Source organism: Crotalus tigris, unplaced genomic scaffold (assembly GCF_016545835.1).
Source record: "Crotalus tigris isolate CLP2741 ecotype Arizona unplaced genomic scaffold, ASM1654583v1 scf7180000017588.1960692, whole genome shotgun sequence".
Classification (NCBI taxonomy): domain Eukaryota; kingdom Metazoa; phylum Chordata; class Lepidosauria; order Squamata; family Viperidae; genus Crotalus; species Crotalus tigris.
Window position 1 is genome coordinate 451094 of NW_024096494.1, and position 15407 is coordinate 466500.

A 15407-nucleotide genomic window follows, 5' to 3' on the forward strand; every position below is an offset into this window, starting at 1 on the left:
CAATAGAATAAAAGGGAGTAGCACAGCTAAGGAAAAGGGGGGAAAAATGGTGGACTGCGTTGTTTGGCGACCCCCGTGAAATGGTCATTCAACCCCAAATGGGGTCCCGACCCACAGGTTGAGAACCACTGCTCTAAGCATTAGGAAGGTTTTGTTTTTTAGTTCACGTTAATGAAATCTCACCACTGTCTACACCTCTTTTACATTCTTCTGTTGAGCCACCTGTCAGATAAATCACTAACAGTTGGAAATGCAACAAAGGTGGGTTTTCCCAAAGGTTGTATTTATGTCACCTGGCACCAAATGTTCCATCTAGGCACAGAACAAAGCAAACATCTCTATTCAAGTCATTGCTTAGATAAGCGCTATCTGTTATGAGACATTTCCAATGCTTTTGATTCATGGTATTACCAATATATTCCCACTGGGTGGGGTTTTCTGGACAGCTATTACTTTTGAGCCAGTAGTTTCTCTAACCCACAATCAAACTGCCCAATACATTTCAATGTGGCATTTACCTTAATGCTGCTATTTGTTATAAAATGGCCCACCATTTATTTTTCTTCATAAGATGCCAGAGTCTCAACGCGAGTGCTTTTGATGGCAGAAGTCACAGCAATTACTCTCTGCATCTCAGTTGTGAATTTCCAGGAGCAAAATAATGTGGACACTTTGTAACACCACCACAAGAAATGGATAGAGAGTAGCCAGGGGATAAAATGGACCAATAGGCTTTATCTTAGGTTTTGTTTTGTGGTGATCCTCTAGTATAGGGGAAGGCAATCTGGGCTCTTTTATGACTCGTGGAGTTCAACTCCCAGAATTCCTGAGCCAGCACAGCTGGCTCAGGAATTTTGGGAGTTGAAGTCCACGAGTCATAAAAGAGCCCAGGTTGCCTTCCCCTATACTAGTAGTTCTTCTGGGTGAGCAATCCGCACTTACAATTGCGTAGAGAATTCTGCTTCTCCCTGCCTTTGTTTCTCTAACAACACAAAGGCTGCTTTTGCATCAAAAGTTGAGGGTCTCAAGCTTTTGACTTCTGCTGCCGTGTAGCAGGTTTGTTGTTCTGTGATTAATTTTTTTTAAAAAAAAATCTCTCTGAAATTATGAGCGATCAGCTTTATGACTGATATAAGGAGGAAGTGTCCAACCCTGTATATAAGTCTCTTTTAAGAACAGACAGCCTTGGTAATCAGAATGAGGGTAGTCAGCAATATGTATATATTTTTGACTGAAGATTCTAGAGAACACTTTTTTCTTTGCTTAAGCTGGCAGTGGGCAATTTTTGCTGCATTTCAAATTTATTGCAATTCTACAAACAGTTTGAATTTGACTTGGTCTATACAGTCTATTATTATCTGCATATCCTTATGATCTGTTATTCAGAAAAGATGATAAGTTCTGAAGTAACAGATCAAATGAAGAGTGAAATCTGAATATTATTAAATGAAATTACTTTTATTGTTGCAGCTTTTGCCTTGACTATGATGTCAATGTTGATGCCACCAATGACTACCTAAAAAGGAAACAGAAATGTGAAAATGTTATCAAATGTTCAGTTGGACTTTTATTTGACTTTTACAGCTCTTCCACTTTAAAGTATAAGTTGAACATTCAAATAAGCAGATAAATTGCTCCAAAAATGCAGAGCAACTAGCTGCTCAGGGCCTCCCATTACCTAAAATTATTTTCCTGGCCAGGTCTTATGCTTTCCTATGACCTTTAATCCAGTGAATAATGTTGGTTGACAGTTGAAATACCCATTCTCCAAGTCATCTACAGAGTGAAGATTGACCTAAATGATTTAGACATTGCCCTTTCTCGTGGTAACAGATAGAATGGTCCAGCTCAGCAAACCAGTCACACAACAGAATTCTTGAAAAAAAAGCAAAAACACGGAAAAGTACTCACTGGTCTTGGCACATCAGGTGTGTTTTCATTTTGAGACAAGTTGCCTCTCCCACCCTGACCTCTTTGGAGTCTGTTCAGGGCTACAGCAATGCGACTGCCCACTATGGCATTATTCTTGATCAATGCAATATCTGATACCAACTGATAAAGGAAAGAAAAATGTAACAACCCAAGAACTGAAACAATCAGTAAAGTATGGTGGTTAGGATGCTAAATGTGGAACGCTGAGACCCTGTATTGGATTCTACCTTACTGGATGGGATAAAATTAGAAGGGATGTTTCACTCCCATCTAAATCACCTTGCATTCTCAGAGAAAAGATGGGATATCTATACAATTAACAATAACAATGAAAGAGAAACATAAACCCAAAACCCTCAAAGCCCACCTTGTTATCTAAAGCTGCTCTTATGCCTTCTGGAATGGCTATATAGACATTACTTCAAAAGAGAAAATACATTATAGAAAAAATGAATGTTTCCATTAAACTTTACACACACACACACACACACACACACACACACACACACACACACGTATATGTATATGTATATGTATATATAGCCATCCTAATATTTTCTGATTCCACTGTTACAATGCAGTAAGAAATATCACCCAACCATGAAACAAGCTTACTGGATTTTTCAAATGATTGCTATAAGAATTTAAGATCAAAAGGTTTTGTAATTCCATCTAGTCCAGCTTCTGCAAACACCTTGGCAAAGCAGTTGAGCTGAGTCATGCAGTAGAGCATGAAGGACTCTATTGGAATCCTTTCAATGACTCTCGGTTGGAAGGTCTGCTGCTTATAAACACAGTGCCACAGATCAAGTTAATTGTTTCTGTTTCCAAGGAAGATTTTCTAAATGTTGTCGTTTGCCGAAGACTGGCTCAGTCTAGACCTTCTTTCTAGGGACTCTGAATTTTAAGATGAAGAGGGAAGTATGAATTTGAATCTTGCACAGATGAACCTCTTTCCTCTGACAAATGTTCCTACTGACTCCCAACAATCCCACTATTATGCCTAAAACACAGATATCTTCCAAGTCAAAAGGGAAACTAAGGATTTTTGTTGATGACAAGGAGAGTCAGGTTTCTAGGGTAGTCTCTTCTAGAAAAAATATGAATACCAATTTCACAAGAAACAATAAGAAACCAAACTGGTAAAGTATCTGATATTTTGGGAAGCCCAGTGTGTAGACATAGGAGGAAAACCCTACTTAAGCCTGATGACATTGACACAGTCTGGCTGTAAATTACCATAAACATTTTGCAAATAGGAATAACTTCTCAGTCATGACTTTCCTGAAGGAGCAATTTGGATTCATGATCCTCTGTCTCACAGATGGAGGAACCATGCCTGCTTATGTACTGCCTCCATTCTTTCCTTTCTGACTGCTTTCCTTGGCTGCCCACCCTCAGAGCAATTTGAGCTGTTTTGCTCTTCCAACTTCAGCAAGATCAGCAAAAAGATGCGTTGGGAGTGACTTTTGAAGGACAGGTCAGGTAGCAATATTGCAGAACTCTATATGGATACTGCAAGAAGAAATTATGAAGTTGCATTTGGGGGGAGAGTTCAAAAGGGTGCTGAAGATGCTGTAAGATAGGAAAGGATACTGGACTTCAGTGACTCTCCACCAGATAACTCATTTACCCTCTGCAGCAAAAAGGGCGTAAGCTCCTTTCCTGTGATCTTTTTTTCCCTGTAAGTGGAACAACAAGCATAGCTTTGCACGATTGATAGCTAATCCATTTACAAAGTTAGATATTTTGCAAAAGAAAAAGAAAGAAAGAAAAACCCCTTATCAAAAGCCTTCTGATTGGGAGGAACCTTGAAGGAAGCTTCCACAAGGATGATATATTTTGGATGGGAAACACAATAGGGGATCTGTGGTTGCATTTGCTCAAACTATTAAAATGGCAAATATTGGAGAAAGCAATCTGAACTGGGATCACAGCGTTATTTACCTAATTCAATCTGTCCCCGAAGCTGAAATGCTCAATGAATGAAAAAACACAAGTGTCTCTTCCTCTGAATCATGCAGGTTTTGAATTGTGGAAGATTTAGCCCTCTGTCAGCATTATGGCCCTAATAGTGATATATGGTCTTTAAACAAAACAGCAAGAGAACTAGTTGTACGCTATCCACTACTTTAACATTACCTACTGTTGCAGAAGTTAGAAAAAAATCATACCTAGGCATGTACAACAATCTTGCTTGGAGGCAGGGGTGTTCATGGGGGTGGGGTGGGTGGGGGTGGAGGTATTAAATCTGGAGAATAGATGACACAATGTTGCAATCCCAGCCCCCTCCTTTTTTGGATCATAAACCATAATCTGCCATTGTACAGATTTGGACCCCCTTAGCTGTTTAGTTAAAACTTAACATTCCTAGAATTTACATTGCTCTCTTGCTGAATGCTCGAAGGATCTCCTATACAAAATCACTACAGTATATACTTAACCTGAAATATTAGAATGATCAAACCCATGTTATACTTGAGAGGTTGCTTTGAGACAAAATGATGAAGGATACTATGTAAAGGCATTGCACGAGCTTATACATGAATAGATTTGAACTGGAAACTTTGCACATCTACTACTGTGCTGTTATATACTGTTATGCACATTGATAATTTATTTAAAAAAAAATCTTACTGAGCCTCATCCAAAGCTTGCTGGATTGCTTCTTCAATAAGCTGCCCAGAAGCAGCTCCATGTGGTGGACAGGGAACTGCAATCAGGACTCCACTGCCCAGCTGCAAAGTTAGTGACCTGGCTGAGGAAAAGAGAGTCATTGTTAGACAACGGCCTTATCTTTGCTAAACAATGCAATCAATGGTTAATGCTCCCTACACACTATTTGGAGCTATTCAGAATCATTTGTTAAGATGGGTAACCATACAAAATGAATTAATAAACAAAAAAGCAAACAAACATGCATGCAACAAAAGTGTCTCACACATAACGCGTGGAACAAGACTGAAATAGACTGGGTTGAGAGAACTGGGGCTGAAAGTGAAGAAAACATGAGTCTCCCCATTCTGCCTCCATCGGGCTACACTGTTTCTGACTACTGTTTACAACACTTTATAATTTCACTAAATCGTAGTAATATAAAGCCTATCTTCATAACTGATATATTGGTGATGATGGTTGGATGCTGCTGTAGATCAATAGTGAGCAAAAAGTCTAAGCAGAGTCTAGAGTACAAAACAAATATTCTACTCTTGAAAAGTATCCAGAAGCTACAGTTGGTACAAAATGTGGTGTTTACCAGTGAAAGACAGAGGGGATCATAAGATTCCTGTACTGAAAATTCTGTAATGACTACAGACTAATTACCAGGAATAATTTAAAGTTCTTGTATTATATTTTAAAGTCGTAAACTGCTCAGGGTCTGACTATTACTTTTCCCCCAACTTGTACATAACCGAGTCATGTCTTAGCAATGTTTGTCTGTCACGGACCTATTACATTGCCTTCATCTCACCCCCTACCTCCCAGGCAACAAATGAGACCCTTAGATGTATCAATAATTTTTAATTTTGGCACAAAGGGGAATCTCCAGCATGTATTTGTGTCTTGGAGAAAAGACAAGTAATTACAATAGGTTGAGGTAGGATGGGGATGACCCATGGGATTAGCAAATTTCATGTTAGTTTTCTACCAAATCAAGCAGCATCTGAGTTCAGTAGAAGAGAAGAACTCTCTCTAAGAGTTTGTCTATCCTGACAGATGTAAACCTGACAAATGTGAAGAGTAACAGGAGAGATCTTTTAAAGAAAGAAAATGTCATAGACTCTTCTTTCTGAAACATGAAGGGAATACTCTTCTGCATTTCTCTTATGTTAAAGAATGCATTCTCTTCAAAGTTAAACTCCCCCATCTTTTAACTGTAAGACAACTTTAACATTTATTTACTAATTGAATCTGTACTGTTATTTTTTTATATTCTCTCTGTTTTAAATCTTATTTACTGCTTTGATTGCCAGACCAAAATCAATCAAATAAAAACAGAAAGCTGACTAGAACAAGGAATAGTAAATAGATATTGGCATCTTGTAAAACACATAAAACTGGAATACAAAATGGAAATATAACAACTGATTAGAGAATTGCAAAGATAAAAGCAGTAGAAACAAGAGAGCTTGCTGTCTGTAGAAAAACAGCACATGCTTTGTGCAACTGAGTGTTCAAAGGCTGCAGTTCAATAGAATCAATATGCTCTACATGTTCTGTAGATTCCATCTAAGAATTTTTATGCTTCAATGCTTGCATCAGAAAAAAATGTGTATTGAAACAAGAAGTCAACTAGACTCACTTTCAATGGGTTTTGGTGATGGGCATTGGATGGGTTTTGATCGGGGGGGCAGGGACAGCATTCAACATTGGTCAACTTCTACTGCAATAGTGTGGTACAGTTCAAAAAGTTTTTAGCACTTAATTTTGTGGCATGTACAAATTGGGCCTCAGGAATTGCTGAAAAATGGCAGTTGTGGGTATAGGATTCAAAGCCTGTAGAAGGATAGAGCAGAAAACATCAAGGAGAAAGAGAGACAAAACAGCTGAAGATACAGAGGAGAATTTTGGAATGGCTTTAGCTTGATCCTATGTGTACTAATGTAGAAGAAAACCTTATTGACATCAGTGAGTTTTTGATCTTGACCAGGAGTGTAATGTATTTTTGACAGAGAAATTGAGAAGCTTCTTAACTGAAGTTCCATTCAGGTTCCACTCATCCAAGATGCATCTTATTCTACTGACAGCTCACCAATCAGCTGAGCAGCAGCTTTCTCATCCTGCACCTGATATGGTGCCTGGAAGCCACTTTGGTGAGAGAAGAAGGCTGGGAACTCTCTTGATTTTCCAAAGGTGGCCACACAGACTCCTTGAGTTTCCTGCAGAGGTAAGACGAGAAGGGCGAATATAAAGGACACAATGCCATGTAGAAGGAAAAGCTCATATCCAATGCAGGTTTCTTCTTTTAAAAATTGGATAACAATCTCTTAAAGTTGGGAGCATTACTTCTATTACATGCACAACATTGTTTATCCTAGGCTAAAAATTACAATGTGGTCAAACTATAGTATATTTATTTTTTAATTCAATTATATGAGACATGGAATATATCTGCCCTGCTCTCTGGGACTCCATAGTTCCAGGTGTGTGATATATCTTGGAGCTATACAGTGAAAGGCTTTGCAGATAATAGCAAGCATTTTCAGCTAGGCCAGATGCGTCCTGGCAACCAATTCAAAAACTTCAGAATTAATGGTATCCTGCAATGGTGGGACTGAACTGCCAATGGTCTAAATACTGCATTCTGGAACAGTTTCCATAACCAAATCATTTCCTAATCCTGCTGCATGCAAACAATTTTAATTCCATTTCTAGCTGCTAGGAAATACAGGGATATTAATTTTATTTTGATATTTTAATACATTATTTTAATAACAGTATTTGCCTCTTTTAAAGTCAAAATATTACAAATTAAGATCAATAAAATATAAAAATAAATCATATTAAACAAAATAGGAAAACATCTCATTTAAAAACCAGACTTGTAAATTGCTTAAGGTCATTCAGCAAAATGTATGACAATCTTCTAAAACTAAATAAGAAGAGGATTCCACAATCAGAAGTTGCCACAGAAAAAGTACCATCCAACATTCCCAGCATTTTATGTATTTTAAAATATATGTAAACTCCAAATACCCACAGATCACTTCAATCTCTCCTTCAAACAGGCAAAGTTCCCACTTCTTAATATACCAGGCCTGACATTTTGAGACATAGAGCCAATGTTGAAATTCTATAATTTTTATAGCTTACCAGATACTCCAGTGTCCTGCCAATATCAAGTATAGACTTAACACCTGCAGAAATTACAGCAACTGGAGTACGACTTAACTCAGTCAGATCAGCACTCACATCTAAAGCTGAAAAAGATAGGATAAAATATCAGTACAAATTCTGGAGAAACATCTCACATATTACCCAATTTCTTTCACAATTCCCAGGAGAAAAATATTAAAATGCTATAATGAAATAACATATTAAGTTGCCCCAAAGGTACTTTTCCAAAGGCAATTGAACTTTCTTGGGTTTTTCTTCCTTGAAAACATTTTGCTTCTCATTCAAGAAGCTTCTTCAGTTCTAACTGAATGGTGGGGAATGGAAGGAATCCATTCATCCTTCCATATGAAGTTGCCTTATGCTATTAAGGATCCCTCTCCCTCAGTCAGAGCTCGCTCCAGGCTAAGACTGAGTAGGCATTGGCCTGGGATACCAAAACTGAAAACTTCCCAAAAACACAATAAAATTAAAAAGCAGTAATGGTGCATACTGTGAGCCAATGTGACCTCTCAAGGATTAAATAATACTTAGTAGTACAAACATGTCTGAACAAAGGAAGAAAAAAATGGTCCGGGCCTGAAAATATCAAGCTCAAAAAGTCAAAGAAAAAAAATAAGAGAGTGCCTTTTGGGGATTGATATACCTATCACTAAAATTCTCATTGTGTTTATCTATTTGTATCATTAAGTTAGCCTAAATGGTACATTATACTGTAATAATTTTTGAATTAAGGTACTAAAAGCTGCTAGCTTAAAGAATGCATAAAAAATCTGGGATTTATTACTCCAATGAAATTGAAATTTCCAGGATGTCCAGACCAGTTTATTCACAAATTTGTGATTGTTGGAGCATCTCTACAGCATGCAATCATGATTTCTGATGCTTCTTGCCAGTTGCCCATGAGTAAAGTCAATGGGGAAGCCAGCAGGAAGTTCCTGCTCCTGCTTATACTGCTTTTTTTGCCTAACCGTATCTGTTTAGGTAAGGAAAGATTGATTTATTACTCAAGTTTGTTTGCCACTGCAATTCTTTTTCTATTTTTGATATGTAGTTCTTCTTAAATGGTGACAGGACTATATAGCATTGGGGTAAAAAAATATGGTCAGTCTAATTATACTCCATAGAAAGAGAGTGGGGGGATGTCATGGTCAAGAGATGACACCAATGTTGTTGTGAAGTGGCAAGGAGGAGAGAACAAGAATTGGATGAGGTCAGAGCTGCATGACTCCAGGATCAAAGTCAGGACAAATAACAATTAGTCATTAGTTGAATGACAGAATTGCTTTGACAGGCTTTCAAGATTCTGATACATTACCCTCTTAACAATAAAGATCCTTCCTTACACCAAGAGGTTCTTTTTTCCTGAGTTTGCCCTCATTGCAGGACTTGATTTCTATCCTGACATTAAAAGTTGAAAAGAATGAAAAGAAGGACTACGGGTGACATGATAGCAGTGTTCCAATATCCCAGGAGTTGCCACAAAGGAATCAACTATTCTCCAAAGCACCTGAAGGCAGGACAAGAAGCAATGGATGGGCTCTAATCAAGGAGAGAACCAATCTAGAACTAAGGAGAAATTTCCTGACAGTTAGAACAATTAATCAGTGGAATGACTTGCTTCCAGAAGTTGTGAATGCTCCAACACTGGCGGTTTTTAAGAAGAGATTGGACAACCATTTGTCTGAAATGGTATAATTTCCTGCTTGAGTAGAGAGTTGGACTGGAAGACCTCCAAGGTCCCTTCCAACTCTGTTATTCTATTAAAAAGAGTTGCTGAAAAGTCAGTGCAATTGTGTCCACTCCACCAACAAAATGGACCGCCTCTTCTTGGACTGAGAACAAGTGGTCAAATGCCTAAGATGCTTGTTCTCTCCTATTCTAAATGGATCGTCCATTTCAGAGAGAGCAAAAAATCTTAATATGAAGTTCCCCTTCTATGGAATGAACAGGGATATACTGGGATTTTGTGCAATTGGAGGCCCTGGTCATAACACTGATCATCAGGGGCTGATTCCCAGTAGAATTTCCATCCCAGTAAATTTGCATCTTCATCTCCTTTGCTGGTTCCCTATATCCCTGAAAACAGCAGTTTTTGAAAGATAAATGCATTAATAATAAATTTATTACACTCTTTACATGTAATAAATCTGATACATTGTTTAGTTTGGTTCTTAGGTAGAAATGGATTTTTTTTCGTGCTCAATCAGAAGTCTTTTTTAGCATCCATTATTTGGAAACCTGTAACTGGAGATCTTTATAAATATTATATGCAAGGCTCAGTGAAAAAATGCATTTACACAGAAACATTGAACAAAGGAAAACTATACTAAGTATCTTGAACAAATGAAGCTTATTTCCCTTCATGCCTTTACTTTACGTCAGTTACTCAGCCAGCTGCAGAGGTGAATATGTGCTTAATCAGCATAACAACAAATAAGTATTGAGTCCCTATTAGGGCTCCATCAATAGGGGATAACAAAATGGTAGATGGTTTTGTAACACAGCATTTGGGAATTAAGGCTTTGATTTGTAATTAAAATGATGTTTGTCTTACTCTTTTCTCCTCCCCGGTGGACCCCTCCAATTCCTCCAGTTACAAATACTGGAATTCTTGCTTTATGTGCCACAACCATGGTTCCTGCCACAGTAGTTCCCCCAGACAATCCCTGTCATAGAACAATCAATCATTATTCAGATTTCATATTTTTCAAATAAGCAATAAATGATATGTGTGAAAGGTTGAAATGTTTTCATAAATAAAGTTAAGATGGCAATTTTTGAAATCATTGTTTGTTGAACAATCTATAATGGCCTTCACCTATAATAATAAGCTAAAACATTAGTTTTCTATATTATTCTGAACAAAAAAATACACATAGCATTATGGTTTAGTGCAATGTGTGAATCAATCCTATGCTAATTCAATCTGAGAATTCAGCTAAACTCCAATATATCTATGGAGATTTTCAGTCTTCTGGACTATTTTTTGAGGAAGAAGAAAAAGAAGATATTTGGTTTCCCATCCAAGAAACAAAACTTCTTCTTCTTCCTCAAAAAACAGTCCAGCTCCCCTTTTTACATAATGCACTTTTAAACCCCAATACTTTGTATTTGCCTTATGGCCTTATCTTTGATAACAAGGACCTGCCTTTCTTCCCAAATGTTTTTTTCCTAGACATTCAGGCAACAATGATAATAAGGATTGTGGGAGGAATAGCTGAGGAAAAATTACAGGGTGTCATAATAGAGACTTCAAATATTTGAAGAGCTCTTGTACAAATGACACATTCTCTGTTGCCTTGGACACTGAGATTAAAATAAATAATTTTTGCAGAAAACGTCATGTCTTATGGAACATTAGGAGAAACCACTGAATAGTAAGCACTACTCAGCAGTGAAAAGAACTCCTTAGTCACTGGTCGGATTCAAGATGCTGAATGGGTATCTGAGCTTTTTCTCCAACTCATAAGGTTTTATGACTCTATGAATTGAAAAGCAAACATGAGGTTACCGGATGTATGGTAACTTCCAAGCATATACAAAACAGAGAGACTGAGAACTACTGTTCCTTTTCATACTCACATGGAGTCAAACAGCCTTTTGCCTCCTTTTTATAGGCTGGTTGCAAATCAGGGTGGCAATGCCAATGTTGCTGACTCCAGTGTGAAAAGCTTGCTCTTGGGCTGCTTAGATTCCCTAGAAAATGAAGGCACTCTTTAAAAACGCTATGCTGAATTTAAGAAGGGTGGAACAGGCGATTGTTTGGGGGTGGTAGATAATCTGGAATGTTAAGAGCACATTTGTAAGGCATGTCATCAAATAGCTTCTATAAGTGGCTTACCTACCGTAAATGCCGGCGTACAAGGCGACCCGGCGTATAAGACGACCCCCGTCTTTATAGCCGGGCCGCATTCCTAGAATGTCGTCTTATACGCCGGAAACTACCAGTATTTCTGGCGTATAAGACGACTCGGCATATAAGACGACCCCCATCTTTGGCGCCGATTTCAGCGCTCGCGGAAGTCGCCTTATACGCCGGCATTTACGGGTATTTACAGAATAGATGCCAAGATGTCTAGTCACAAAACAACTAAAAAAACAAACTGGTGAGGTTGCTGGTATAAAAGGGACTTCAGACTCTTTGTACACAGAAGCCACTCTACACTAAGAAACAAATTCTATTGATTATTTTCACCCTTTTGTATACTTTTTTTGTCTGTGTCTGATTGCACTTCAGATAATTAGTTTCCTTAAGCAGCAGAGAGAAGCAAGCCCATAAATGAAATTCAATATGAAATAACAAAAATTTGTTTGGTAATAGCATCTCCAAAGTTTCAAAGGCCCAAGAAAAGTTCAACAAACTCTAGCTGCCAACTGGAGATAATTTTGCTTAATCCTAAACCCTAAACACTCAGCTGTTTGAGTACTTGTTTTGCAGATTCAGTCACAGGAAAACGTTTATCAACTGACCCTTATCCCTGAATTATTTATGTAACACAAACAAATTAGAATAATGAGGAATTCCATCAAGTACCTGGCTGAGAACATAGGGGAAGTCTCTACGAGAGACCTTCATTACGTCCTTGGCTGTTGCAAGGATCTCAAGTTCTTCATCTTGGAAGCCCACATGGATACAGCCATTTAATATGCCAATAGTTGCTGGCACACACCCATTTTCTCTGACAATTTCTTCCACTTCTCTGGCCATGCTTGAAAATTCAATATATGGCAACATAGACAAAGAATGAAAAATGAAAAGGATAAAAAACAAAATATTTAAGATAACAGAGAATGAATGCCTTGGCCCCATTTATAGTGCATTTTATTCAGTTACGTTTTTCTGCACAATCTACAACTCTTGCTCTTAATATACAGATTTAGTTCCAACTACATGCATGAATGTTATATTGGCAGCATCTGGATCTTTATAAAACATACAAACGACTGGCTAGCTTTTAGTTAATACAGTTATTGATGAAACCATAATCCAGTGGTTGCAGTGACTTGAAAAAGGCAACCTTCAAAAGGAAAAAGATTTCTTTGCAGTTAAAAAAGAAAAATTGCTTTTTGTTCACAAAATTGTTTCAAGAATAGTTATGTGCTGGGGAAAAGATCTCAGTCATAGCACTCCAGTATGAAAAGGGAAGTTTGACTATAGATGTTTTTCTCTTAACATTTTATTCTGTTATAAACAAAGCTGAGTCTAAAAAGTAAGAAAAAAATAGAAAAAAATCAGTTTCATAAAGAGGCGAGTCACAAACAACTTTCATTTAGGATTTCTCTCTGCTTTCTTTTCTTTATATAAACAACAAATGTTGACTTTCAGATCCATCTATGCTCTCTGTTTGAGAGGTAATAGGGAGAGGTCTGATTTTGTCATTCTACTGTTGCCCTTTTTCAATCCTGTGCTAAACCTATAAGTAATTTGGGGGAAGATCAAATCAATCAATCTCATTTGATACAAGTGCCATCCCTTTTGTACATACATTATGATATCATTCACACTTCAAGAAAAAGTGGAGCTTGCAGTGTGATTTTGACAAAAGGAGATAGAGCTGAAAAAGGCCAGTCCTATAAGACTGAGAGTTCAAGTATGTGCCTTACTACAGGTAGTCTCTAGTCTTTTGATGACTGTTTGAAATTATGACAGCCAAAGCACCTCTGGCCATTGAAATGGTTATGCTACTCCCTCCATGATCACAGGACAGCCGGTCAGGCAGGTCAGTTTTATGATCTGTCATGGTGTTCTTTGTTCAGATGAGTGTTATTAGTGATTAGGTAACATCATCAGTGTTAGCAAGGAATGGGATTCGCTCACAATTTACTAGTGGTTTGCCTGTCAGTGTTAGTGGGAAAAGTCTTGGAGGTTTTTGGGTTGGGCTGTTTACTGCTAGCTTGTTTGGCCATTTTTTGATTAGGATATTGTTTACTTCTTGATTGCTGCTCTGATGTTAATCTTGTTAATCTATGCTCCTCTAGGTGCTGATTGCTGGTAGGGAGCTATTTTTGTCATTTTGTTCCCTTTTTGACTTGTTGGTTATCTCTTTTGCACACAATGTTGTTTATGTCTATGTGTCTATTGATGGCCATGCTGTCAGAGTGCCAGGCTTCCAGGAATTCTCTAGCATCTTTGGACTTGTCTTAGTTTAAGATGGTCACAATAAGTAACTCTCTGATCCCATCCACAACTGATCCTCTGATTTTGCCTCTCATGTAATGGACAGCAAATATCTCTCACATCCTGCTGCTAGCATCAAATGCTCTTAGCTTAAGAGAGAAAACAGTACTTTAATGCGGATATATGTAAAGATGATTTAAGAATGTTTCGCTCATTAGTGGGAATAAATTGAATGATTTCCTAGAGCAGTGGCCTCCAACCTTTTGGGCAACAGGGACCGGTTTCATGGAGCGAGGTTTTTTTGCAGACAGGAGGGGGCGTGGTTTCCCACAGATGGGGATTCACTTGTCTACATGGCCTGGTTTCTGGCATGCTACAGCCCGGTGCCAGTCCACGGAACAGGGGTTGGGGACCCCTGTCTTAGAGGACATAGCAGAAAAAGAAAAATTTCCAGAGCACATTTTTATTTGGCTAGGTACAAGTAGGAGAATATCCAAGGTTATCTAAAAAGCACATCCACCTAACATTAATTGAAGCATGAGATAAAAGCTTGAAGTAGCCTACCTCAGATTCTGTGGATATGGCATGCCATGTGTGACTATAGTGCTTTCCAAGGCAACAACTGGTTTTCTACTCTCCATAGCTTCTTTTACCAAGGGATGAATGTTGAAGTCACCATCTAAAATAAAATATATTTAATTTAATGATTCAATTCAAGAACTAACCTGCATTTCTTTCTTTTGTCTATTTAAGGAAGAAATATCTCACTTTTATGCCATGCAACTGATATGGTTTTATTTTCTTATGCCCAGACAGGGCTTAGATGTTACTGCCAAAATAATATGTTAACATTTAATTGTGATAAATATAAAGTAGATATGCTTAGGCAGAAAAACCCCACAAATGATATGTTGGCCAAAAATAAATGAACTAGTTTTCACTTAATACTAACTTGAAATTTAATATTTCAAACTCAAGACATTTTTAAATAAAAGCATTAAGATGAAAGGTTGGTCCAATCAAGAACGTTTTCCTAAGATTCTGGACCAAGCCTGGCAGCAGATAGGTATGCTTTATTCTCAGATTATTAAAGCACAAATTATAACTACAATACCAGGTATTATATGAGATTAAAAGATAAGGCTTATATTAATTTGATCAATTACATATCTTCCAACAATTATCTTAAAATGGTTTTATGGATCCTAAAAAGCACTCAATTTATTTGAGGATGGAAATAAGGACATAGCCATTGTTTTTGCCAGCACATCAACACATTAGTTACTGGCTAAAATGGACTCCTATAGCTACATAATATACAGAATATAGGCTACACAAATTATAATCTATGACTTATGAAAGCCCATAAAATAACTCTGGTGATTGTTCCTTGTTGAGTAGGATAAATATACCTTCCTGGTATAATAATTAAACAGAAACTCTGGACTGAGGCATAGTTTTTTATATTAGACAAATATTAAGAAAATTGGGTATTATTGTGTAATACTGTGTAATATCT

The 15407-nt window shown here is 37.5% G+C and overlaps 1 protein-coding gene across 5 annotated transcripts in view; it reads right to left on the bottom strand.

Annotated features, from left to right (window-relative positions):
* Positions 1–15407, bottom strand: part of LOC120316399 (pseudouridine-metabolizing bifunctional protein C1861.05-like) — a 49283-nt gene that overhangs the window by 28574 nt on the left and 5302 nt on the right. For 4 of the 5 annotated variants that reach the window (XM_039361972.1, XM_039361981.1, XM_039361968.1 and 1 more), the window contains 9 exons: positions 14453–14567; positions 12305–12479; positions 10325–10436; positions 7747–7853; positions 6686–6812; positions 4570–4690; positions 3529–3614; positions 1912–2042; positions 1457–1516 (listed from right to left, as the gene is read on the bottom strand). In XM_039361972.1, the coding sequence (XP_039217906.1) occupies positions 1457–1516; positions 1912–2042; positions 3529–3614; positions 4570–4690; positions 6686–6812; positions 7747–7853; positions 10325–10436; positions 12305–12479; positions 14453–14567 (1034 nt within the window). Of the gene's footprint in view, positions 1–1456; positions 1517–1911; positions 2043–3528; positions 3615–4569; positions 4691–6685; positions 6813–7746; positions 7854–10324; positions 10437–11352; positions 11467–12304; positions 12480–14452; positions 14568–15407 lie in introns of those variants that run through there. The other variant, XM_039361989.1, reaches the window with a different exon arrangement.